The 24,632-nt window shown below is 40.6% G+C and overlaps 1 protein-coding gene across 2 annotated transcripts in view; it reads right to left on the bottom strand.

Annotated features, from left to right (window-relative positions):
• SYTL2 (synaptotagmin like 2) overlaps nucleotides 1–24,632 on the bottom strand; it is a 65,144-nt gene that overhangs the window by 27,252 nt on the left and 13,260 nt on the right. Inside the window, exons 2-7 of one of the 2 annotated variants that reach the window (XM_047071302.1) lie at nucleotides 23,946–24,097; nucleotides 21,513–21,645; nucleotides 10,582–10,663; nucleotides 9,556–9,670; nucleotides 7,366–8,169; nucleotides 2,987–3,055 (exon numbers count right to left, since the gene is read on the bottom strand). In XM_047071302.1, coding sequence (XP_046927258.1) covers nucleotides 2,987–3,055; nucleotides 7,366–8,169; nucleotides 9,556–9,670; nucleotides 10,582–10,663; nucleotides 21,513–21,645; nucleotides 23,946–24,097 — 1,355 coding nt within the window. The remainder of the gene's footprint in view (nucleotides 1–2,986; nucleotides 3,056–7,365; nucleotides 8,170–9,555; nucleotides 9,671–10,581; nucleotides 10,664–21,512; nucleotides 21,646–23,945; nucleotides 24,098–24,632) is intronic. The other variant, XM_047071303.1, reaches the window with a different exon arrangement.

The following is a 24,632-nucleotide window of genomic DNA, read 5'->3' as shown; positions in this document are numbered from 1 at the left end:
AATTCTAGGAACTCTGATTTAGGTTGAATAACTGTTTCCTTCACAATTTCTGCCACTTCCTGGGATAACTTTTTGCCATACTGAGTAACAGTGCAATCAGATGAACAAAGGGTTTGTTCTGATGGAGATACTCGGGCAGCTAAGTAAGATCCAATTTTATGAGTTTTATCAGGAACTACGGTGAAGGGATAAAAATCCTTTCTGTCTGGAATTAAAATGTCCATTATAGCCCATGGTGTAGAATTCTGGGGGCTACCTGCTGCCTCAACTCCTTCAGGAAATTCTGCTTTTACTTCTCCAGGCACTACTCCCCTCCCAACTGGATAGCTCAACCAAGCTTCTCTAAGTAGCTTTTGTAATGTAGTATTTACATACTTCAAGGCAGGGTTAGGTGGAAGAATGACTTTTTCCACAGTCTCTGAAATTTCCCTTTGTGAAGGTAATGCCTTATCCTGGGGAGCGAGATGAGCATCCCTGGAATAAGGCATCTTTTGGGGAGAGTTGGCCACATCCCCAAAAGAATCCTTTCTGTATAGATGAGAAGGTCGACCCAATGAGTGAGAACTTTCTGCAGCCATCTGACACAAATCCTCCGTGTTTAGCTGGCACTCACCACTTTCAACTTTCTGAAGGAGAGCTGCATTTCCCAAAGTTTCTTCCCCTTTTGGAAAAGGAGCTATTATCTCTTTTTGATAGTCTGATATGTTGGGACTCCATTCTATCCCTTTTTCATAAACTCTACTCTCTTCAGGCTCAGAGTTGATCCTAGTGGTAACAGGTTCTAACATGGTTGGTAAGGGAGAAGGTGAATTCCCAGTTGCTTCCTTCAGGAGTTTGTCTAGACTAGCAGTCAAAGTGTTCGGTTTGACCTTTGGAGGAGCTACTGTTTTGTCTACATGCTCATTAATGATCTCCTCATGTCCTCTGTCTTCTCCCTCAGTATCAGCAAAATCTGTGTCATGAGGCCATGTTTTATTTCCAGAAATCTCTCGTTCAGGCACTTGTTTTTCATGAACTTTTCCAACAGAAGTTTGCATGGCTGGTGATGAAGCTTCTGAAAGTAACTTCTGTAAGTTGTCATTAAAAGTGTCTTTGTAGTCTTTAGACAAAACACTTGTTTTTACTATTGATTCTTGTATCTCTTGGTCTGAGTAATCCTTTTCTTCCTCGAACACTGGTGTAACAAACCATTCCGTATTCTTTTTCGCATTTTCCTTTGATGACTCATTTCCTGGCAACTGATGAGCAGACTTTCTGGATGGTCTCAATGGAAATGTGGTTTCGTCTGGTAACACCTGGAGTGTGCACTTTGAATTTAATTTCTCAATTTCCTCTCTTGCTGGTAATTTTTTTTTACCTGGAAGTGTCCCTTTTTCATGGATATTTGTTCCTGATGATTTAATGTCACTGAGTTCTTTGTGTTTCTGGCTATTAAAAGGCATCAAAGGTTTTTGGCTTACTATGGTAGTATTCTTCTCGACATTGTCTTGACTATTTGTATTGGCTCCTAAGTCCCAAAACTTTCTCAAATTCTCAAATTGAGAGTGATTATAGACCTGTTCCATATTGGGTTCATCCATTCTTTCTTTTAGGGACATAACTTTAAAGTTGGGATTTGATTCACCAATTAGGGATCTGTCTTTCTCCAAAGGAGTATATATTCCATTTGCAACATTTGAAGGATGTTGCCATGATGGTAAAGTAAGATCCCTTTTATAATGCCAGCTCTCAGCCTCTGGCAACATTTTTATAGGCTCATTTATCCTATTCTGAAAAGGAGACATTTCACCTGATTGGTCAACTGAAGGATAATTTTTGGATGGACCTGGTTTCTGAGGCCTGGTCTCTTTAGATTTATTCGAGGAATAAAAGCTGGAGAGATGGGCTATGTGGCCATTGTCATCTAGGACCACTTGTTTGCTAATGACTTGATTATATTCAGACTGGCCTGTAGATAAATTGTCCATGGACTTCACAGGCTGATTTGCTTTAGCAGAAGGTCGCCCTTGACTGCATGATGATGTGGGTTCTTTATGAGTTAATTTAGCAGCAGCTTTCTCACCTTCCCAAAAAGATATTCTGTCACTTACTCTTTTGTATTTCTCTCTTTGTACTTGGTTCTTGGGAGCCTCAACAGCATCCTGTAATTGGACTTCAGGCTTCTTCCAAGATTTGTCTTTGGCAATCCCATGTGGTGACTCAATATACTCTGGCTCTAAGGAAGCTTTCAGGATGTATGTATCTTCTTCTTTGCTCTTTTTCTCTGTCTTCATGTTGTCTTTCAAACTTGGTTCTTTGACAAGTGTTGAAGAGTCAAAATTCACTTCTGAGTTTCCTCTACTTTTTTCAAAACCATGAAGCTTAGGCTCTTCTTCACCTAAGGTGCCAACAGCCTTAATGTTGCATGGAACTTGGTCTTCTGCATCAGGTCCTGTGACAGCACTGTAGGAATAGTTACTGGTTGGGGGAAGTACCCGATTTCCTTCTCCTATGTTTTTCGAACCTTGGCTATAGTCCATAGTTTTACTCCTTTGATTTGGGTCATAGATTTCACATGATTGCAATATGCCTAGACCTTCCTTGCCTTGTTGGAACAAATTAATAGGTTTGGGTTTGATATTCACATTATTATTTTGGCAATTTCCAGAAGGTAGCATATTTCCCTTTTCCTGGAATGTCAAATCAGATTCCATAGGCGTCAGTTTAACTTTGGCAGATAATAGAGCCTTTGAACCACTTTCTTTTACACTGGTGTCATCTGTCACCAAGGTAGTAGCAACCTGTGATTCTGAGTCTATTTCTTCTTTGGGCTCTATTCCTTGGGGATGTTGGAGAGATGACTTATTGTCTTCTGAATGACAACTTCGATTAAACCAGTCTAGGACTTTAGATATGGAATCATCAGTTGTCTTCCTTATCTCAGTGGCAAATGGATCAGAGTGTGAGGACGTCATTGCTTTTAGGGCCTTGAGAAGAGGGGGCTTACCTTGCTGATGGTCTCTAGAACTGTGACCTGGCACCTGAGATGGCTCAGGCTCAACACAAGACAGTCCATCTGCAACACAGAAATGCTTTTCTAAATAAGAAAAGAGAATGCTTAAAGAATTATTATTCAATCACTCACATTATCTTTTGAAGAGGCACTTTGTATTTACACTTTCCATACCACTAGCTGTTTATATCCGCACTTTTCAGGGGCTATAATATAAACAATCTTAATTAAGATATTCTATTAGAGTTGCTCTATGACAGTAAAGGAAGGTAAATGTAGACCTCTGAAATATGGGATATAGACCCAATTGAGAAATTCCTCTGAAGTCTCTGATTTATACTGAAAATTCATATGGGGGCACCTGGCTGGCTTGGTCGGTGGAGCATGTGACTCTTGATCTTGTGGGGTTATGAGTTCAAGCCCCATGTCAGGGGTAGAGCTAAATTAAAATAAAGTAAAAATTCATGTGAATTTAGTATTCTGATCTATGTTACATTAAAATTTTTTTCAACATTTATTTTTGAGAGAGAGAGAGAGAGCACAACAAAGCACGAGAAGAAGAAGGGCAGAGAGAGAAGGAGACACAGAACTCGAAGCAGGCTTCAGGCTCCAAGCTGTCAGCCCAGAGCCCAATGCAGGGCTTGAACCCACTAACCATGAGATCATGACCTGAGTCGAAGTTGGACGTTTAACCAACTGAGCCACCCAGGTGCCCCTATGTTACATTTTAAATATTTTCTTCTACTCTCAAATCTATGTATAAAACTGACACTCTAAGAAGATACAACATGTTGATTTTGTGACTCCACCAATCCACTGGCATACTCATAAACATTAGAGGGGGCTTATACCCACGTTTGAGGAACATAGACCAGAAGATTCAGGAGTTGGGAAAACAACTTTCTGGAGCTTCCGCCAGAGTATAAGAATGTTACAATGAAGATATTTGCATTCCTGGGCCTTACTCCTGCTACATTAAAGCAGAATCTCTGAAGAGGGGCCCAGGAATCTTTACTAACAGTTATCCCACTGATTGTTCTACATACTGGAGTTTGAGGACCATGATCTCAAGAGGCTCCTCTGTTATCTTCCATTTCCCTGATATAGTTTGTGAGTTTAGTAGTTTCTATGAGCCAAATAAACTAAACTGAAGACTGATGGAGAATGTGATCTCAACTTGTTCCCTGATGTTGGCTGACCAATGGCTAGGAAGCTAGAGAAGGATATTTAAGTTTATGCTAAGCTATCAAGAAAGCAGAGAGAATCCTGTCTGAGCCTTAATTATTGGGCACACGGTACACTTAGATAAGGGAGCTCAGGCATTTCTCCCCTTTAGTTAAGACTTGGATGTTTCAGGAGCACCTGGGTAGCTCAGCTGGTTAAGCATCTGACTCCATCTCAGGTCAGCTCATGATCTCATGGTTTGTGGGGTTGAGCCCGGTGCGGAGCCCTGCCTCTGGCTCTGCTCTGATAGCATAAAGCCTGCTTGGGATTCTCTCTCTCCCATTCTTTCTGTCCCTCCCCGCTCATGCATGCACATGCTGGCTCGCTCTCTCTCTCAAAATAAATAAACATTAAAAAAAAAGACTCCAGTGTTTCAGCATTTCTCCCTCTTCCTTGCAAATGCTAAGCTATGCAATACATGTTCCTAAAAATTACATTAGCAGAATTTTTATGAAATCAGCTACATTTCAAATGCACTAGAGGACATCTCAATTAATAAAATTTTATCTTTAATTTTAATCATCAACTCTGGCTAAGCGTGAAAACAACAAAGTGTTACACAATAATTGGCACATGGTTGATATTGGTTTCCGTAACTACCCATTGTACTATTGAATATATGTCAATAATTGTGAAGTTCTTTTGAGAAATCTTTAAGAGTTCTGTGTTAGTTTGTTTAACAGAAGACTATTTAATGATGGAGAAATGCTTATAATATGCTATAAGGAAAAAAAGAAATCTGGCAGTATAAACATAATTTAAAATTATAGTCATGCTTGAAAATTTTTGAAAGGCTCTACAATTAAATGTTAGCAATACTGTGGCTAATGCTGGCTGATGACATCACAGATAATATTTGTTTCATTCTGTGTGCACTTCTTTTCAAATGTTTTACAACAAAACTATATTACTTTTATTTTTTATTAAAAAATTTTTTTAATGTTTATATATTTTTGAGAGAGAGAATGAGAGAGACAGAGCATGAGAGGCAGAGGGGCAGAGAGAAAGGGAGACACAGAATCCTATGTAGGCTCCAGGCTCTGAGATGTCAGTGCAGAGCCTGACATAGGGCTTAACCCCACGAACTGTGAGATTATGACCTGAGCCGAAGTCATATGCTTAACTGACACAGCCACCCAGGAGCCCCAAAAGTATATTAGTTTTAAAATAAGAACAGTTATTTTAAATATTTGATGCCAGGTAATGTTTAATTGCCTCTGAGGAGTTCTTTTGTATTTTCCAGGTAGTAATGAATGTGATATTGACTGTCCTGAAGCTCAGAGCTAAAGTTAAACCCTTACAATTCACATACTTTGCATTTATCATTTTTGGGAGCCTGTTTTCTTTTTACACTTCGTTATTTACTTGTATATATTTTTTTGGTAAGCAAGGCATTAATAAGTAAGTAGAACTTTGTATATAAGCTATAAGGCCAGGAGGCCCATCAATCAAAACAGGTGTAACTGATGATGCCTTCCTCCCAAATTTCCTGGTCAGCTGGATTTAAAAATCAGAAAACACAAATAGTTAATACATAATTGTAGTTTGTGGGAAAGCAGGTGCAGTTTGAAAAACAGGAAAGGTTTACCAATATTTTTCTGTGGATTATAGTAAATGAAAATATTATTAAAGAATTTTTTCATCTTTTGAATAAATATTTAAGTAAACACCATACAATTATTTGCCAGTGTTTATGAAACTTTAGTAATTTTCTTTAACATGAGGTGTTTTTATTGAAGAATCACCTGCTAATTTTTAATTAAAAAAATATTCCTTTGTGTTCAAATAACTAAAATGTCTGGGGTGCAGGGGGGTGATTGAAAGTGCTCTGCTCTTTAAGAAGAGGATTGATCTGAACAAGTATAAAACTGTAGGGCTGAGCAAAAGTGACTCAGAGTTAACTTAGTAGTGACTAATAAGGAAGGAGGAGAGCAAGTGCATCAGACACGTGGCTGCTGCTATTGTAAATTTTCTGGACTACAAAGACATCATCATAGGGCTGGATGAAGAATTACTGAAGATGGGAAAGAGTATACAACATGATTTTTTCCATTGTTCCTGTTTTATAAAACATAAGAATTATGAAGTAATCACATGGGTCTGGGAAAACAGTGTCTCATCTCCTGAGAGGTGTAAGATTTTCAAGAGAGGGCTAGTTATCTAGATAGCAGGAAAAAGCAGTATTCCCTTCACCTCTCTGCTCACAGCAGCTTAAGGAGAAAGTTCCTTCTGCGCTTTTAACATCTAAGAACACATGGCTGGTGGCCCCAGGCAAGCCAAGGTCTGAGGCTTTTCATAGTAAGTACTAGAACTCTAAGTTCCCATCCTTCAGAGCTAACAAAGTGAAGGTTCTTCTGAGGTTAAAAATAAAGTCAGGGGCTCCTGGGTGGTTCAGTCAGTTAAGCGTCTGACTCAGGATTTCAACTCACGTCATGATCCCAGGGTCTTGGTATTGAGCCCCACATCAGGCTCTGCATTGAGTATGGAACCTGGTTAAGATTTTCTCTCTTTCTGCTCCTTCCCTGTTCTCTCTCTTTCAAAAAAAAAAATATCAAAATTTGATTAAAGGTAATTGATAAAATAACTGAATAATATATCCTGTACAAAGATATTAGCATATATTTAATTCTTACTCTATATACACACCTTGCTTTAACTCAAAACATTATAATTTGTTTAGTTAAATTATTGGTAGCTAACAATTTTTAGTGAAAAGCATAATGGGCCAGAAAGTGTGTGTGTGTGTGTTTTTCATGTTTGTTTATTTTTGAGAGAGAGAGAGAGCAAGCAAGCATGAGGAGAGAGGGGCAGAGACAGAGAGAGACAGAGGATCCGAAGAGGGACCCATGCTGACAGCAGAGAGCACAATGTGGGGCTCGAACTCACCATGAGATCATGACCTGAGCTGAAGTCCAATGCTTAACTGAGTCACCCAGGTGTGCCTGGTTTTAGTTTGAGTTATCCCTTTATTTACTGGTGATTCTACTACCTCCAAACCCATTAGAAGGTAGTATAGTCATTCCCCAGTGGCACCTGCCTGAATTGTAGCTGAAATGTCTAAGAGGCAAAATGGGGCTTCTACAGGGCTGGGCTTGGTCATTCCAAACCCATTGGGTTGGTTTTTATAGCCTGGTAGTAACAACTCTTACCAGCAGGGCTTTTGGACAATTCTGATTTAAGCCTTGACAATTCTGATGGTTTGGCTTTGTGTTCATTGATGGTAGGTGAATTCTCAATGGACTCTGGTCTTGTAGTTAAAACTTGTGAGGGAGAACGGTGCCCATTAATTGGAAAAGAACCAGAAGTCATTGGCTGACATGTTTCATTTTTTGATGCACTTGGGCTTGAGGCTGATTGATGTAAAGGCAAAGGCTTTCTGTACTGGGGAGGTTTAGGGTCATTCCAAAACTCATCTACGTCCACTTTATCTTCTGCTCCATTCTTCAATCTGTCAGATTCTAAAACACTAAATTCTCCTATGTCCCGGCCATGGCTTAGCCCAGGGCTCTGTGGGAGTTCATCCTTCACTGCAGAGAATCTCACATGTTTTAATGGCTCCAGGGAGTTTGAAGAGTCGTCATCTTCCAAGGAATGCTCCTTCTCAGAAATTCTCTCATGGATGGTTAGGCCAGGTGACACAATTTTGCTTTTGGGTTCAAAGTTCTGAAGAAAACGAACCGTTTCAGAGTCTGTGCTGCTAGAACTGGAGTTGCGCTTCAGGATCCCTCTCGGAGTCCCCCTTGCACCCAGGGAGTCTGTCCTTTGTCTAGGAAAAGGCTGGTTATCATCTTGCTTTAACTCATGTGATTTGTGGAGCATTTTCCTGGCTTTGGGGATTGGAGCTTTGATCTGAGATCCATTCTCAGGGCCTGGAAATGTCTGCTTTGGTTTCTCTAAATTTTGGCTTGAAATATCTGGGATCGACAATTCTTCTTTTGACTCTGACAATTCACCTGAAAATTAAAACATGTTAGGTGATATACCAAATGGAGAATAACCCTAATTTAAAACACCTATCACGAATTTAATGTACATTTAGCAAAAAGAGTAAAATAAAATATTAAAGATAACAAAGTATTCGTGTAAGTGCAGACCTAATTAGAAAGCATTAAAAAATTCATTCATGAACTTCACTGAACTGTACATTTAAGATTACTGTGCTTTACATCCATACTTTGAGGTATTTTTATACTCAGTAAAAAAGTTTTTAGAAAAAATTTTTAAAATTCCTTAAGGAGGCTAAGGAAAAACACAGAAGTCACTTAAAAAATTCACATATGTTGGGGCGCCTGGGTGGTTTAGTTAGTTGAGTGTCTGACCTCGCCTCAGGTCAGGATCTCGTGCTTTGTGAGTTCAGGCCCCACACTGGGCTCTGTGCTGACAAAGCCTGGAGCCTGCTTCGGATTCTGTGTCTCCCTCTCTGTCTCTACCCATCCCCTGCTCACACCCTGTCTCTCTCAAATATAAATCAACGTTAAAAAAAATTTTTTTTTTAATTCACGTATGGAAACTAGAAAAAGGAACTCAATGTTTTAAAAAGAAAATCTCAATTTTTTTTAAAAAAGAAAATCTCTAAAACAAAAATTAGTTTTTTCCAAAAAGTTAAAAAAAAAATGGGTAGCATGTTCCAGTGCCTTTTTTTCTGTAAAATATTTTACGTAATATAATGTGTATCCAATGGAGGGGGGAAGTACACTAATATTAAAACAGGATAATTGACACTCCAACTCCACTATTTAATGTTAATTTTCTACCCCTTGTCCAATTTTTAATGCCTGAGGGCTCTTCTTATAGTTGCTTTTGAAGAGACTGAATTGTCTAGTATTTCTTCTTAATGGTATGGAAGAACGGTAAAATTCTGTAAAAGGCAGACTTAAATCAATTAAGCCACAAACCTGATCAAATGCCTCCTGAGGGACTAGGCTGATAATTACAGATTAGAGGATCATAACATTGTCAAGTGGCCTTTTTTCCTTAAGGCAAAAACTCTTTTCATTACACAAAGAATGTCCTCACATGGTACACAGCCAATATGTGCTGTTAAATGAATGAATGAACGCCTCTGGTCAAAAAATTCCCCAGTTCACTGAGGGGGAACCTAAGGCCTGGAGGTCAAACAACAAGTGTGAGCTCCAAGACTGGAATGCGTGAACTTCCAGTTTCTAAAATTTCTGCTTCCTTCCCTCAGGCAGGAAACCAATGGGCACAGTAGAATAAGAAAATCATCAGGACTTTTCACTTTCTCTTGAAAGTTCTTTTAGTTGAAGGAACTCTGAGAATTTCCCTTGGTCCACAGATAACAAAGATACAAATATCTAGTCCATAAAAATAATATTTACCTTCTTTTGAAGTCTGAAAGAAACCAGCCTTTCCATTTTTTGACGGCTCACTTTTGGTTTGTTGAGATAAGTGATGTTCTAGCAACTTGGAGCTATTAAATGGGTTCTTCCTTTGCTGGGGAAAAATATTGTTTATTAAACTCATTTTAAACGTCATAGCAGCAACTCAGTGTTAACAAATGCTTATTAGTTCCAAAACTTGATAGTTTCATCCAGTAAACTCTGTCTGGCATGTTTGAAAAATTACTGTCCTGGTTAATGTGGCTGACACAGAATTACCAAATATGCCAGACCAGAATTAAACTGTATAAAATATACTCAATCCCAGAGTCCTACAAAGTTAGACCAGAACCAGGCATTCAAATCTAAACTTCACATTTTACAAAGGTGAGAAAACTTGGGCCTAGTCTAGGTTAGGGTAAAGCTGAGACTGATCAGGGCAGATTCCCCCAATGCTCTTTCTACATAAAAGACTCTCACTGTGCTAGATTAAAGCTGAACTAAATACAATTGTAACTGACCTTTCCTATAAAGATTTAAAAGACACTTATCAAGGTATTTGGAGTGCTTCATAATCACTATTATGATCATCAATTCCAATGACAGAAAGGGGAACAGTAAATGGAATTTTTTTATTAATATAAGACTGAGTATGCTTATTGTCTTGACCTTCATAAATTGGCAATACCCTCCCATAAGCAGAACTCTAACAGAGATTCAGGAAGCTATGAATAGGAACATGGACTGATATGGAACTAACAAGCTATGCTTAAAAGCAGCAATCCCCAACAGGGGATTTTTTTTTATTCTCTAGGGCAAGAAATCGGGGTCTTCAGCAATGTAGAAACATGGTATTCACCAACTTTTTCACCACAAGAGTGACTTCTTACATAAAATTGTAAAAATTATCTATATTTGGTACAAAAAAGGACTACAAAATCCTCTTTATATCATGGTACTTTGATACAATGAGAAAAATGGCATTCCTGCCAAAAATGAGACTTTTGGAGTCTGAGCTCAATCTACCTTAGCCGGAGACACAGCTGTCTTCCTTGTGTTTTCCTGGGACATATCAATCACGGTGGAAGCTGGATTTATCACGCTAGAACTGCAAAAGAAATAATAATTCAGAGAATAAACCCTCACCCTTTGAGGAAGCATAAATCATGCCTCTGAAGCTCAAAGCTATTAAGGCAGGACAGGAGAGGAAGTTTGTAAAACCAAACTGCCGGGAAGGGAGAGAGAGTTGGGGCCTAGAGATCATTAAGCAGCAAAGTGAAGGCGGAGGCAGAGCAGACATGAAAGACAGGCATGAGACAAGCAAAACCATCAGAAGCCTTGAGATTTTTATCATGGTACCAGGCACACAGGAGGTTCACAATGTAAATTTGTAGAGATGAACCCATCTCAAAGTCAGAAGCTAAGGTCAGGTGCAGATGACAGGGAGCAACTTATCTCAAGGCGAGGGGATGTCATTGCTGAAAATAAAGCCCCAAAGAGTTTCAGGGCTTGGTTTCACAGAATGGCAGTGGTCACTCTAACTCAGGCAGGAAATAACTGAAGGAAAAACTCCGGTGAGACCAGTGACTTGACAGCCGATCTAAGAGATGCTGTGCAGGGAGGCCGGTACATTCAGGCAACTTGGTGAGGGCTCTCAACCTAACTGTCCTAACTCAGGCTGGGCAGTGAGTTCTTATTCAAGTACAAAATTGGTAAGGGCAAGCACAGCAGCCAAAAGATGGTGGCAGGTAGAAGCCTGGGGCTGGCTCAGAAGAGTGAAGAAGATTCTCTACCCAAGGGACAGGACAGCCCCAGGGTGAGAGCACGGTGAGAGTAAATGGAGAAAAGGGAGTTTAGCAGGGTTCCCTCCTGAACAACCACTCCCATGGCTATTAAGGAAGAAAGGAAAAAGAGAGTCAGAGTGGCCCCGGACAGACGGGAAGAAAACCATCTGTTCAGACTTCCTGCTCCAGCGGCCTTGCCTCAGGCATAAATGTGAAGTCACTACTGGCTGAAACCACTGTGCCCAGGTGGACTCCACCTGTCCTCTTAGTGACATCACAGACTCAAGAACTTGGAAAATACCTAGGAACGCACCGGCTTTTCACCATGTAGCAAAGGTACTGGATGTTGGGGAAAGAGAGCAATTTTCCCCAAAGCCACAGAGCCCTGCCCAAGAATATGGTTCCTCAAAACATGGGCTACTTGTTCCCACAGCTTCATTTCCTTTCTTTCCCTCTGCACTTCAATTGTTATTTTTTGCACAGACTTAGTCCCAGGAAAAGGATGAACTTTTGAGGAAGCCATTCTTCCTTTTGTTACTCTCTTCATTGTTCCAGAGAGGAATTGCGGCAGTTGAGGCAGATGTATATAAAATACATCTTGATTACATGGATGTGACAAAGAGGGGAAAAGGATGGGGAAGGGAAGGGCAAGGAACAAGAATGGGAATTTATAATGGAGCTAGAATTAAGGCTCATAGAAAAACACATTGCAGGAGGCTATTCTTACAACAGTGGGCACAAATTTCAATCAAGGTATCTATCAGCCAATGTGAAAACAAGTACCTGGTCACTGAGAGAACTCACGGTGTCCATACAATAAAAATAGCCAATAGCTCAGGACTAGAAAGCACTATCTCTTGACTGTCATTTTAAGACACCCATGAATGACACAAGGAACCTTACAGCAGAGGCTAGGCTCAGTTTCTTAGAATGTTTTGTATCATCTCCTTATAAATAAAGCAGTCGTATAATCAGAGGACCTCAACCAAATGCTACTGGCTCCATGGATCACCCATTTTGTCCTGCCATCTTCTTCCCTCCTCTCCCACTCACCAAGACTGAAGGATAAGCAGTCTCAACTCTCTCCCCTCTCTGCTCCCCAGAAACCCAGTTCCTGTGCTTCATAGGCCCCAGTTCCGAGTGCCCATATTTCACATCATAAAACCAGACATGAAACTAGTCTCTCTCTTTCTAAACTCTATCAACCAATGTATGTCAGGTCCACTATGAAGTACCTCTTTGACCGTCTTTATAAACCCCCTGCAATGCCTTGTACAGCACCTGATATACAACTTGTGAAAAACTGAAAAATGAAGATCACTGAGCCAGTGCCAGGCAGCAGATAGGTATCCATGATTTTTTTCTTAAAAAACCCATGTTATTTGCCAAACAACAACAAGGCACATTATTTAAGTTTAAAATAAATGCCTTTGTTTCTATTAGTTCAGAAAACAAAAGAGGAAGAAATGACACATTCAGAGCACATGGTCAGACACTAAAGTACAGAGATACAGTATCACTGGGCCACTGTGTGTGTTGGGAGAGGGAAAATGACAAGGGGGTGGGACACGTGGTTAGGGACTGGGTTAGTCTGCTTAGAAAAAATGAAAACAACAGTCTTGTGCCTCAAAGTCTGTAAAAATACAGCTACTTCTCAGATTAAGCTCTGGCTTTACTTCTCTCAAGGAATACAGCAATGTTTTGCATTCCTGCCTTTTATTTGGCAATCATCTTATCCTCAGCTGATTTTTGCAACAACCCTTTGAGGTATGTATGCTTCTCCTCATTTAACTCATGAGAAAAACTAAGGCTTGGGAGGTTAAATAACCTTGATGTCACAAAATTAATAAATGAAGACCTGGGGATTTGAGCCAGGTGTGTCTGACCCTGACCCAACAGACAATCACATGAATAATGGCGAGGCTACACTGCCTCCGATTTCTCACGTTAATAAAGCGGTGGTTTATAGCAAGACTGAAGTCCAGGTGATCCTTCTTTCCCAGTGACTGTCACATCTGTCACTTCCTTTCTACCTTTACAGTCACATCCTTTATTTCTATCAACTTTATTAGCCTCACATCTGACCTCCTGATTCTAAAGTTCCACGAATCCATTCAGCATTCCGCCACTAAGCTGGGATGATCTCAAACACAATTTTGATCATGTCACTCTTTCGCTCGTTCTCCTTCCCTGACCCCCCAAGGCCTGTTGGAATGAAGTCTGTTTGAACTTGTCAGGAAGGAACTGGAGATGCTCCGCCATGTACCCAATATACTTTCCCACTCTTTCCTTCTATTGCCCCTTCATGCCAAAGAGTTCGATCTACTCATTATCCCCAAAACTCACTTGACTGTTGTCTCCACTTGGTCTATCCCCCCCCCCCCCCGCCCTGCCCTCATAGTGTTTGCTCCGCTCTCTGCCCAAATCCTTGCTGTCATCTCCAAGCCCAGTCCAAATCTCACCGCCTTGTGATACTGCTCCTGTATCAGCCCAGCTGGAAGTGGGTCTCCTTGTCTCAAATCCTTATATCACATTTCAGTGGTACTTTGGATTCGAAATTTCCTCTCTGCCTGGCACTATTTGTTATCACATGATCAGATATTCACACACACGGATGCATTATTTTTCCTAAGAGAATATAGACTCTTTATAGCCAGATACTGTGTCTTTGTTTCTTGGAATCCCTCCCCAAGGCAGTAGACTGTGTCCTGCATATAAAAGATACTCAATACATTCCACAGGACTAGATTTTTAAACTGTAGCAAGCCAAATTCCACACCCTGTGCTTGTAATTCTTCCCTCAGGCACCCTTCTAAAACTACCTGCAATGCCAGAAGGAACACTTAGACAAAATGTGTTTACTTTGTTAAAAGAATTGTTAAAGTATTAGATTATGATATTGACATTAGGGTTAAAAGTATCTGCATTTTAATACAAGTCTTGGAAGACTTAACTACAAAGACTAATAAGGTATCATACTGTTGCAGGGATGCTGGGGAAAGAAGTGCAGCTTTAAATCATACCACGTGGCCAGCTGGACAGTCAACCTGTTTCTGTATCTAGCCATAAAGTGCTCCCAAGCACATAAAGTGACTTTTAAGAGTTTATGAACCTTAACTGGCCTTTCCCTCTAAAAAAGTTAAAAATAACAGCAGACATCTTACACTAGCTCTTTGCAGCTTAAATATTAACAGTGTCGAATCAGAAGCAAATTCTGCGAGTGATTTTTTTCACATGTTGTTGCTGTTGTTCACCTCTCTCCCCCTTTGGGTGGCAAGTTTCTTGGAAGCTAATGCTGGGTCACGTCCCAAGTGCCCAACACTGTGCCAGCACATGTTACACTCAGTGAAGCTCAAACACATGGGTAAACAAATGAAGAAATGGCTCAGGGATAAAGTGAGGGAAGTAAATTAGAAAATATGCTACACCAAGCCTTTCAAGTCAGCATTTTTTTTTTAAGTAAAACATTACTTGTCTGATGCCACCATACTTCATGCTACAGAATTCTCTAACATGAATATTCTCAGCCAAGTGTAAGACACTCTGATGTCACAGTGAAACTATTTCTACCACAGGTGATTTGGGCAAATCCAAGATCCTACACAATTAAGAAAGATTGTTTTAAAGTGCTCAGTATAAGTGATTCTGGGGGGCAGGCCTCTAAGAAATGAAATGGTCACATCACTGCATATGCAATATATCCAAGGACAAAAGATCAAATGCATTGTCCTTAGAATGGCATCTCTACCTTGCTTTTGGGAGAAAGCTAGGTGCTTCACATTGAGCTTATTATTGGGGTAGGGGTTGAGATAAGTGGCTAATTCTTCTGGGAGATTGAAACAGGGAGAGGAAGAAGGAGAAAGAGAGGGACAGACTAAGAGATTGAGACACAAACAAAAGCCTTCCAGGGAAAAGAACATTAGTAGAAACAATAACATTATTTCAGAATTAAAGACATGGTTTTAATTTCTTGGTCCCCATTCAACAGAGGATAAGACAGAGATCGGTGGCAAAAGTATCACTGAAGCATAGGAAGTGAAGCTTAAAGATTAGCATTTTTGTTCATTATGATGACTCACAAGTAATCAGTGCTTTAACTCTACCAAAACCAAAGTGAGGTGAGGACGTACAGCTTCTCTTGTAAGAAAACTCATTGTTTTCTCACCACTTCCTAGGGAAGTGCAGAAGCCATGGAAAGAAATACCACAGGGAAAGCTTCACCTTGTTCTCCCTGAACTCATTTTGGAGATATTCTCTAGGGATTTTTTTGATTAACAGACATTACAAACCTCTGCAGCAGCCAAGCTCCCTCCTACCTCCATGTCTTCTGGTACTCTACTTTGAATGCCCCCTCTTATAGTTGTCCAAATGTGAGAATACCCCTCACATTCTCGTCCATCTTTTATAATCACCAGAGCTCATGGTGATAATGCTGAGCTGAGAGATTCTCAGTAACGCAAAGCAATGAAGTCTGTAGGCTATCGATCATGTTCTTCATTTGTAGCTTAACTTTTCCCTTTCTCCTCTTTTCTACTCTATTCCTGAGTTCCAAACTACTTCATTCAATCATTCATTCATTCACTCATTTGTTCATTCGTTAACCCCTCATTCACCATTATTCTTTACCTCATAATTCATTACCTTATCAACTGTTTTCATTCAAGTGGTCAGTCTCTCTCCGTCTATTCTCCATTCATTCATTCCTTCCTTCATTCATTCCACAAGACACTCTTTGGGCACTGTTGTATGTGTTAGGAATAGGGCAGTGAACCAAACAAAATATAGCAATAAACCAAAAGGCCTTTTCCTCATGCATTTGGAGGGCGGGGAAGGACAATACATACACACAAAAATAAATATGTAACCCAATGTCAGGTAGTGGTAAGTGTGCAGAAAATAAGAGAAAAGTGCTGGCATTCATAAATTCCCCAGATACTTATCACTACATGTTAGGTGCTTGGTACATGGTGGTGAATAATATCCATGTCCTCAACGCTGAGAAAGAAATGCAGTGACGCTCAGCCCCGGGAAAAATCTGGATTTTTAAAAGTTCCTTGGGCAGTTCTGACATACAACTCACAGTTGAGAATATCTCATCAAGTAACCCACGTCTTTTATAGATTATTAGATATCCCTGTGTCATACAAACACCTGAAATTTCTTCTAATTTCATCTCTAAAACTGTCATACGTTTCCTCTTTTCTCTACTCCCTTGATTAGGTTCTTACCATCTCTCACCTAAACTTCTGTTACAGTGTTCTAATGGAATTGCCTAACCCCATCTTCCACAGTTATCAGAATGATCACTCTAAAAAGTAAACTTGATCAAAATGTCATTTGATGGCTCGTTGTGACTTAAAGGAAAAGTCCAGCCTTTTGGCCAACATGCAAGGCTCTTCACAATCTTGCTCTGGTCTCTTCCTGCAGCATAACTGCCCATCACTCACAGAGCACATCTACTAGACCATTTTCAGGTCTCCAACACGCCAGGCCCTCATGTCATTCTCTGTGCCTATATTGTCATTCTCCCCATGTCTACCTAACATAATTCTTCTCATCTTTCAAGAACTGACTTACATATAACTCTCTCTAGAAGCTTCCCTGACAATCCCTCACATTCACCCTGGACACGGGGCTACTCTTCTGTGCTCCCATGGCTTTTAATTACACTTATCATGTGACATCACAATTTATGGTTATACATGACAGCCCCTTTTGCAAACAATAAGTTCCCTAAGGACAGGGACCATATGTTGTTCATCTCTGAATTCCTAGCTACTATCTTGCATACAATAAATATGGAATAATTACTGACTGACTAAATAAATGACTGAATGAAGAATAAATTAGAAACCCTATAAAATGATTTATTCTACTGGGTGCTAGCAAGACACTGAATCAGTGTTTCCAATCAGCTACATACAGTGATATTTAAACATTTTATTTCTAATAAATATCCTGAAAGTAAACCGAGCCAATATATGGATTAACTGTTCCATCCTAACCATTCATACCCGTTTCTCTTTCCTATTTTTGTACACATTTCACTGTCTTTCTTCTGGCCTTTCTGAACTCTTCTGCCTGTGGTTTAGGCTGGCCCATAGTACCCCCTGCTGATTTTGCTCCAGCAAAAGCAGTAACTGACCTCTGACAGAGGACATCTATTACCAGGGCTTGTTTGTATATAGTCAGAGTATACTACCACCTCTTTGATATGACGCCAGGGCACTGAGATGCCCACTGCCACTAACACAGTCCTCTCTGCACCTAACACTTTGCTTCCCTTGGTTGAAGGCTCTGATCCCCATCAGTCTGCATTCTGAAGGTAATTCTTTAATCTTTAGAAACCATTAGGAACTGGAAGTCTTCCCAGCAGAAAGTCTATACAGGGTGGGAGACAGACACATGACAGACCTCTGAATCCTTTCATTGAAATGCCCTCATCTGCACTGCACACCACATGATAAGAGCTACTTGGGCTGTGTGTTGGGATGCCACAAACACGCTCAGGCTCTTATTTCAATAAGGTGACCATTCAGAAAAGGCAAGAAGCTGAAAATTTCCATCCGTGCAGGGTTATTAAAAAGTCAATATTCCTTAGAGTGGAATGCATGCTAGATTCCTTCAAAGGAGAAAGGAGAGGCCATCGGGCAACTGAGGGATGTGGGATGGGGAAGGACGTGAGAAGAGGAACCAGAAGGGGAAAAGAAATGAGAAGCTTGGAATGCACTTGAGAAACTAGCGTTTTCTTTAGTGTATTGGGCTGGTCCTGTGAGAGGCCACAGTGTTAATATAAGCTATCACAGAGACCAATCTTCAGACAGGCAGTCTTAAAGGAAGAGATTAGAGAGAGAAACTACAAGGCCAGTCCACTTGCAGCCTCCTTCAGACCAAAGTAGCACCAAAATGGGGACATCTAAGACTATCAGTGTTGCCCAGAGCACCCAACCTTGTTTCACAGAACATGTCATCCCAAGTAACAAAGGAAGGTCTTCTCACCCCAAAACAGGTCTACCTCTATAGTCAAGACATCTTATACCTCATTTATGGGCAGGGTCCTGACCCCCATGGGAAGAGCTTCTCACATCTTTATTTGTATACTCCCCACCTTGGTTCAGCCATGTCTTGTGGATTATTTGGGGATAGGGAGGACATGATGTGCTATCAAGGTGTGGTTCATGAACCAGTGCCAATCTGAGAACTGAGTGTCACTGGTTCGCAATGAGGGGAGTACAGAAATTGCGTGTATACATTTAGACTCATTTATAGCAATTTGCTAAAACATCCCAGAACTGTATTGGAGCTTTATACTTTGTATGATTTTGCTGTTTTCTGTATTTCATTTTTGTTATATTTTTATATAAGATTCCAATCTGTGATGACTAAGAAATACAGGTTATTTTTTAAAAAAAACAAAACACTGGTCTTTGACCACAGTTTGTGCCAATACTGCACAGTTAAAATTCAGCAACCAGCACTGGACCTGTGAGCATTTGGAGTTTTCCCTTTGCCACTTTAAAGAAAACCTCACTCTCTACTCCTTCGTTCATCAAACCTCTCTCTACTTCCTTGTGTGACAGGTGCAAACAAAGATGAGTTCCGGAAGAACGCAGGTACCAGATGGTGCGTGAGTTCATGCCAGGCACCCACAGTGTTTCAATTCTTCCCAGGCAGGACCCCACAGAACTGTGCCCATACAAACAAGGAATCTTGCCACAGAACCTATTAGAAAAACTGCTTCAGAAATTGCAATATCTAGTCACTGTTGCCTCACAACACTCCCGGACACCTGACTCCTGGCTAAGAAAATATTGGCAGGTACTGAGTCATGCTATTGAAGTTCAATTCCTCTAAAAGTACAGGCCCCAAGATACACTTAACACACCCAGTTCGCAAAGGTTAAAGTATAGGTGAGAAACACCGCAGGAACCCGATACTGAGTAAAGTACTAGCTTCTGACATGGGAAGGAAGAAGTAAACAACAGCTCCTTCCACAGTTCTGGATGATTACCACCCATGTCACGTCATGAGCAAAGCAGCATACATTTTCATTCTGACATTTTTATTCTTGCCTTCTGAACCATACCTCATCTATGTTATAATAACATAATTATAAAGCCACTGGAAATTGCCAATTCTCTTTCTTCCTGTGAAATGCTAAGTGGTTCCCACATCTCATTTCATTTAATCTCATAATATCCTGGTGAGGCAGCTCTGCTCTGATTTACAGATGAAACCAGAAAGACTCGTCTGAGGCCACACAAGGAATGCAGAAAATAACGAAGATATGACTTGGGGAAGCTATATTAATAGCCTCAAATTGAGGAACAGGGGAGAAACACCCACCAGCCTGCATGGGGGTCATGAAGAAAAGCCAGGTAATGAGGGCAGTGGCGCCTCTGTCCCCCAGGCCCTTTGAGATGAAATGCGTTCTTGGGAGAAGGACAGGAAGTCTGACCCAGATAAAACTGTGCAGTAAGCTAAGTTGGTCTTCTGACACCCCCAAATCTCCTTTCCCCTTCTGTGGTACTTGAACCCTCCTCCCCTAGTTAGTGTTCTGGTGTCCCCATCACCCATCAGATTGGCTCTTAGGAGCTGCTCTCAGCTCCTTAATGATGATTCTAAATAACTGTGTTCTCACTCCTGGAGTTTCTAATACTTAAGTTCTCATCTTTCCCTATGGAAGGAAATCCTTTATCTCATTAGGGGGATTGCTGGAAAATGGGAAGTCACCAAGGGGAAGTGGTAGGGATCAATTCTCACTCAACGTATGTGAGAGTCCATACTTCCATTCACTAAATGCCCACTATGTGCTATTGACCATTTTAAGAATTCTACATTTACTAGCTAATTAAATTCTCAGTAATCCTGCTGGAAAATCATTATCATTCCATTTTTATAGTTGAGAAACCAAAGGCCCAAGAAGTTAAGTCACTTCTAACACAAGGTCACAAAATCAATTAGTGACTACTTATTGTTTAACTTCTAGCCAACATGGTTTCTACATACAGAACATTACAAATCATCCCAGAGGGGAAACAGTCCAGCCTACAACCCATGGAAGTGAGTCCTCTCCAACCGGGAGATGGATACTGGGTACCTTAATAGAATCAGTATTCCATTATTCACGTCATGTAACTTTACTCATATTTGACTCTGAAATGCCTATTGATGCCTACATTATAGACCTTCTCCCTCATGTGTCAACTACATTAGAAATATCCCTGTTCCCTAGGTGCCTCAGACTTGGAAACTGACTCAGTGATTATCCTACCAGCAAATTTGTTGACTTCAGCCCTGTTGTAGACTCTGAATTGAATTGTCTTCACTGAGGAGGTACAGATACAATGCAACTGCCTTCCCACCAAAGGGTAATAACTATACCTCCAAGGGATGAACACCAATGGGAAGATCTTAAATACCTAAAAGCAAATCATCAAAAGGTTTCTGGCAATGTAGCTCCACAGTCAGGTACTTCTTAGGAAGGATGCACAAATGTACATTTTTGACTGGCCAGATGGTAACAGGTATGGAAAACACCAAAAAAAAAAAAAAATCAAGACTGAAATATTGAGGACAATCTGCATCCTAAAGAGGCATTTACTGAGCACCTCCTATATACCAGGTATTCTACCTACGTTATCACTAATTCTCACTATAGTCTTTCCTGGTATATATATATTATCTTTCCTATCTAGAGTTAAGAAAAGAGACTCAGAGAGGTTAAATGACTTGTCCATCATCAAATGGCTAATAAGTGGCATATTTAGGATTTGAATTCATGTCTCGTTTCCCAGAAACTTGAGCTTCTTCCATTGAACCAGGTTGTACAATTTGATCATAATTCACCTCTTCTCTGAAACGACTATATTTATTTTGAAGTACCTCTTCATTCTACTCTAAGGTGAAATCATTAACACAAATAAAAATCAGCTATTGTTGGTGCTAGAAGAAATCACCCACTTAACATTTTAATTTTATTTAACATTCAGGTTTGTTAGAAATTCTCGAAGTTGGAAGAGTCCTGCTCAGGCTTTGTCCACATCAGGGCCCCAAATTCTCTCATACATACTCCCATCACAGTGCCTGTGAGAAGAGTCTGGTGTTTGCACTCATAGCACACCAAGCCATGAATCCCACATCCAGCGGCTCTCCCTGTAAGCTCTACCTTACCTTGGGCTTGCTGGTGCTACATCCTCTGGCTCTTCTGGAGCACCAGTTAGCTCTGGGGGAAGGATAGCATCTTTGTTGACGTTATTCACCCAGCTTTCCTTTGCCTCATTTGCTCTGTCCTTACTCTGCTCAGCTGAAAGAGGAAACAATAAAGACAGGAAGGTTATCCCTCACCTCCATGACCTACAACTCTTATAGTAGCTCTTATCACTGAAGCTCAAACTTGAACCTCAGGCCTTTCCAGAGTGCCAAGGCAATCACTAATGAGTCTGAGTATCCAGGGTCAGAATTACATCTGCAAGTCAAGTCAGTAGATTCTCATATTGTTAGCTTCCCTCAAGCAGAATCTCCTGAGAGCATGATTGTACATTTAAATGTGCAGGTAAATCCAGAGACCACTACAGCAAAATGCTGACCACCTCTAAGTGGATCTGACCTCAACTGGGGACAGGACTAAATATGTATGCCAGGGGAATTCTCTGGTCAGTGAGTCCTCATTGGAACAGAGACACCATCATTACCAAGCATTTACCAAACATCAACAGTGCCTGACTTGAGGTTGGGCTCTGGGACCCAAAGGGAAATAAACACTTATCATCTGGAATGTTCCTCTCCACTGCCTCTTCCTTCCCCCAGTCTCTACACATCCAAATTCTACATACTCCTCAATACCCAGCTCAGATGCCAAGGCCCCCCAAAAAACTCTGCATTCCCTATTCAGGAAATAACTTCTTTTTGCCTCTGAACATCAGATCTCTTCACCAGCACCTCTCATAGCATCAACCAAGTACTAAATGCCAGACACAGTGCTGAGTTTTTTGCATGCATTTCCTTGTGAGGAAGGGGTTTTTTTCCAAGTTCACAGGTTTGGAAATTGAGGATCAAAAAGTTCAGGAGACTTGCCTAAGACCACAGAGCCAATAAATGCCAGGAATGCTTATACATCAACGTTAAGAAGATGAAGCAGGGGCGCCTGGGTGGCTCAGTCGGTTAAGCGTCCGACTTCAGCTCAGGTCACGATCTCGCGGTCCGTGAGTTCGAGCCCCGCGTCAGGCTCTGGGCTGATGGCTCACAGCCTGGAGCCTGCTTCTGATTCTGTGTCTCCCTCTCTCTCTGCCCCTCCCCCGTTCATGCTCTGTCTCAATATAAGGGCTCCCAATTACCAAATAGTCACATTCCAGGGTGGTATTCCCTACAGAGTCTCTCTACACATAAGTCTAATTTCTTCAATTGCAAAACAGAATCCACAATAGTAACCTGTACCTATCAAGAGTTCTGAAGGCCGGGATGGTTTTGAAAATCAAGAGGGATGCGAGCAACACAAGGCATATACTCAACAATAAGCCTTTATTTGCAAGGAGTATGACTCTGAGTCATAAAGAATGAAATCCCAGTGCGCCATTTGCCAATGATACAACCTTGGACAAGTAATTTCACTTCTCTGAACTTTACATGTCTCATATATAGAATGGGGATAATAATACCTACCTTACAATATTGCTGCTATAGTTACAAATATAGAGAGTAAATGCCTATAATGTATTAAATGATCAAAAGGTGAGAGCTGTTTTCCTTATTGTGTACAGGTTAGATCTACACAGGGGCTATTCTCAGGGGTAAAAGTTTATACTGTCTAGTCTAGAGTGAGAGAGAAGGCACACTATAAATGTTTAATAAACCCAACAGAATTCTAAAGCCCTCAAAATACTGTCTTTACAGTCTCTTAAGTAATACACTTGGTTGATTAAAGAGGTATCAGATGTTAAAGTTGTTGAAAGAGATGCTAGTCTCTTTCTGTCACCCTACTCAAAGGAAAAGGTTCTGAATCTTCTGAGTTAAAAGCCAAAAGGAATGCAGGGGTAAATGCCTTATAACCCCAACTGTTGGGGCACCTGGGTGGCTCAATCAGTTAAGATTCTGACTCTTGATTTCAGCTCAGGTCATGATCTCAAAGTTTGTGAGTTCAAGCCCCATGTGAGGCTCTGTGCTGACAGTGCAGAGCCTGCTTGGGATTCTCTCTTTCTCTCTCTCTCTCTCTCTCTCTCTGTCTCTCTCTCTCTCTCTCTGTCTCTCTCTCCCTCCCTCCTTCCCTCCCTCTGCCCCTCCCTTGCATGTGCATTCTCTCTCTCTCAAAATAAATAAAATAAACTTAAAAAAAAATAAACCCCAACTGTCTATACTACTACAACTCAATACAGTCTCTAAAGGACTTCCCATGTTTTTCTACATTACCCTGGGTCACTTAGCCCTGCCTTCATCCATCTGAATTCAGGGCAAGAGGATTTTGAGCTGGGGGACTATACATTATGCAAAGCACACCTCTAAATGACATTCCTCAGCAGCTTCCAGTAAAGATTCTAACATCCTTCCCTTCTCTTGACAATGCCTTCCCCACAAATGCTGGCTCAAAATGTACTACTCAAATCAACTCACCTGCTACCTGGAGCTTCTTCTTTCTCATGGATGCTCTGATGATATCTGCACCATGAATTCTGTCTCTGTGCCTTTTTGCCTTGGCTTCATAAAACCACTGGCCACTCATATTCTTCAACTGTTGGTCATCCTTAATTTTTTCAGGCAAATGTCTACAAAAGGAAAAGAGCTTTACTTTGCTGAGAGCCCATGGTAAATAAATGAGTTTACTGTGACAGTGCGTAAAGAAATTTGTAAACAGAAACACAAATAAAGCTCTCAATAATTTAGAAGACCCCACAAACCTCTTAGATGACTAAGAAATATATATTCCTCTTTGAATGAAAAGTCAAGAAAGACAAGGCTTACACTTTTAAAAATCAAAGACTTTATCCCTGACCTCCACATGATGTCTGGAATTTCTCAAGAACGGATTCACTTTTGGGCTGTGGTCTTCTGTGTCTACTGTTCAAATGCAAACTCCCCAGGGAAAGATGATATATTAAGCATCTCTAAGCTTTGGTCCCTTTAGCTGTAAAAAGAGGTTAATCATACTAATCTACTTCATGGGATTGCTTTGAGGATTAAATTAGCTAATGCATATAAACTGCCCTTTGCAAATGCCTGGCACTTAATACCCAATGAATAAGTGGTGGTGTAGTTATCAGCTCATCAATCCTTTCCATTTCAGTGAAATGAGTTTTATCA

Source organism: Lynx rufus, unplaced genomic scaffold (genome assembly GCF_022079265.1).
Source record: "Lynx rufus isolate CCGP_SWC_20201006 ecotype Redwood Valley unplaced genomic scaffold, mLynRuf1.p SCAF_9, whole genome shotgun sequence".
NCBI classification, from domain to species: domain Eukaryota; kingdom Metazoa; phylum Chordata; class Mammalia; order Carnivora; family Felidae; genus Lynx; species Lynx rufus.
The sequence above is the reverse complement of the archived record's forward strand: the minus strand, read 5'-3'. Positions and strand labels throughout refer to the sequence as shown.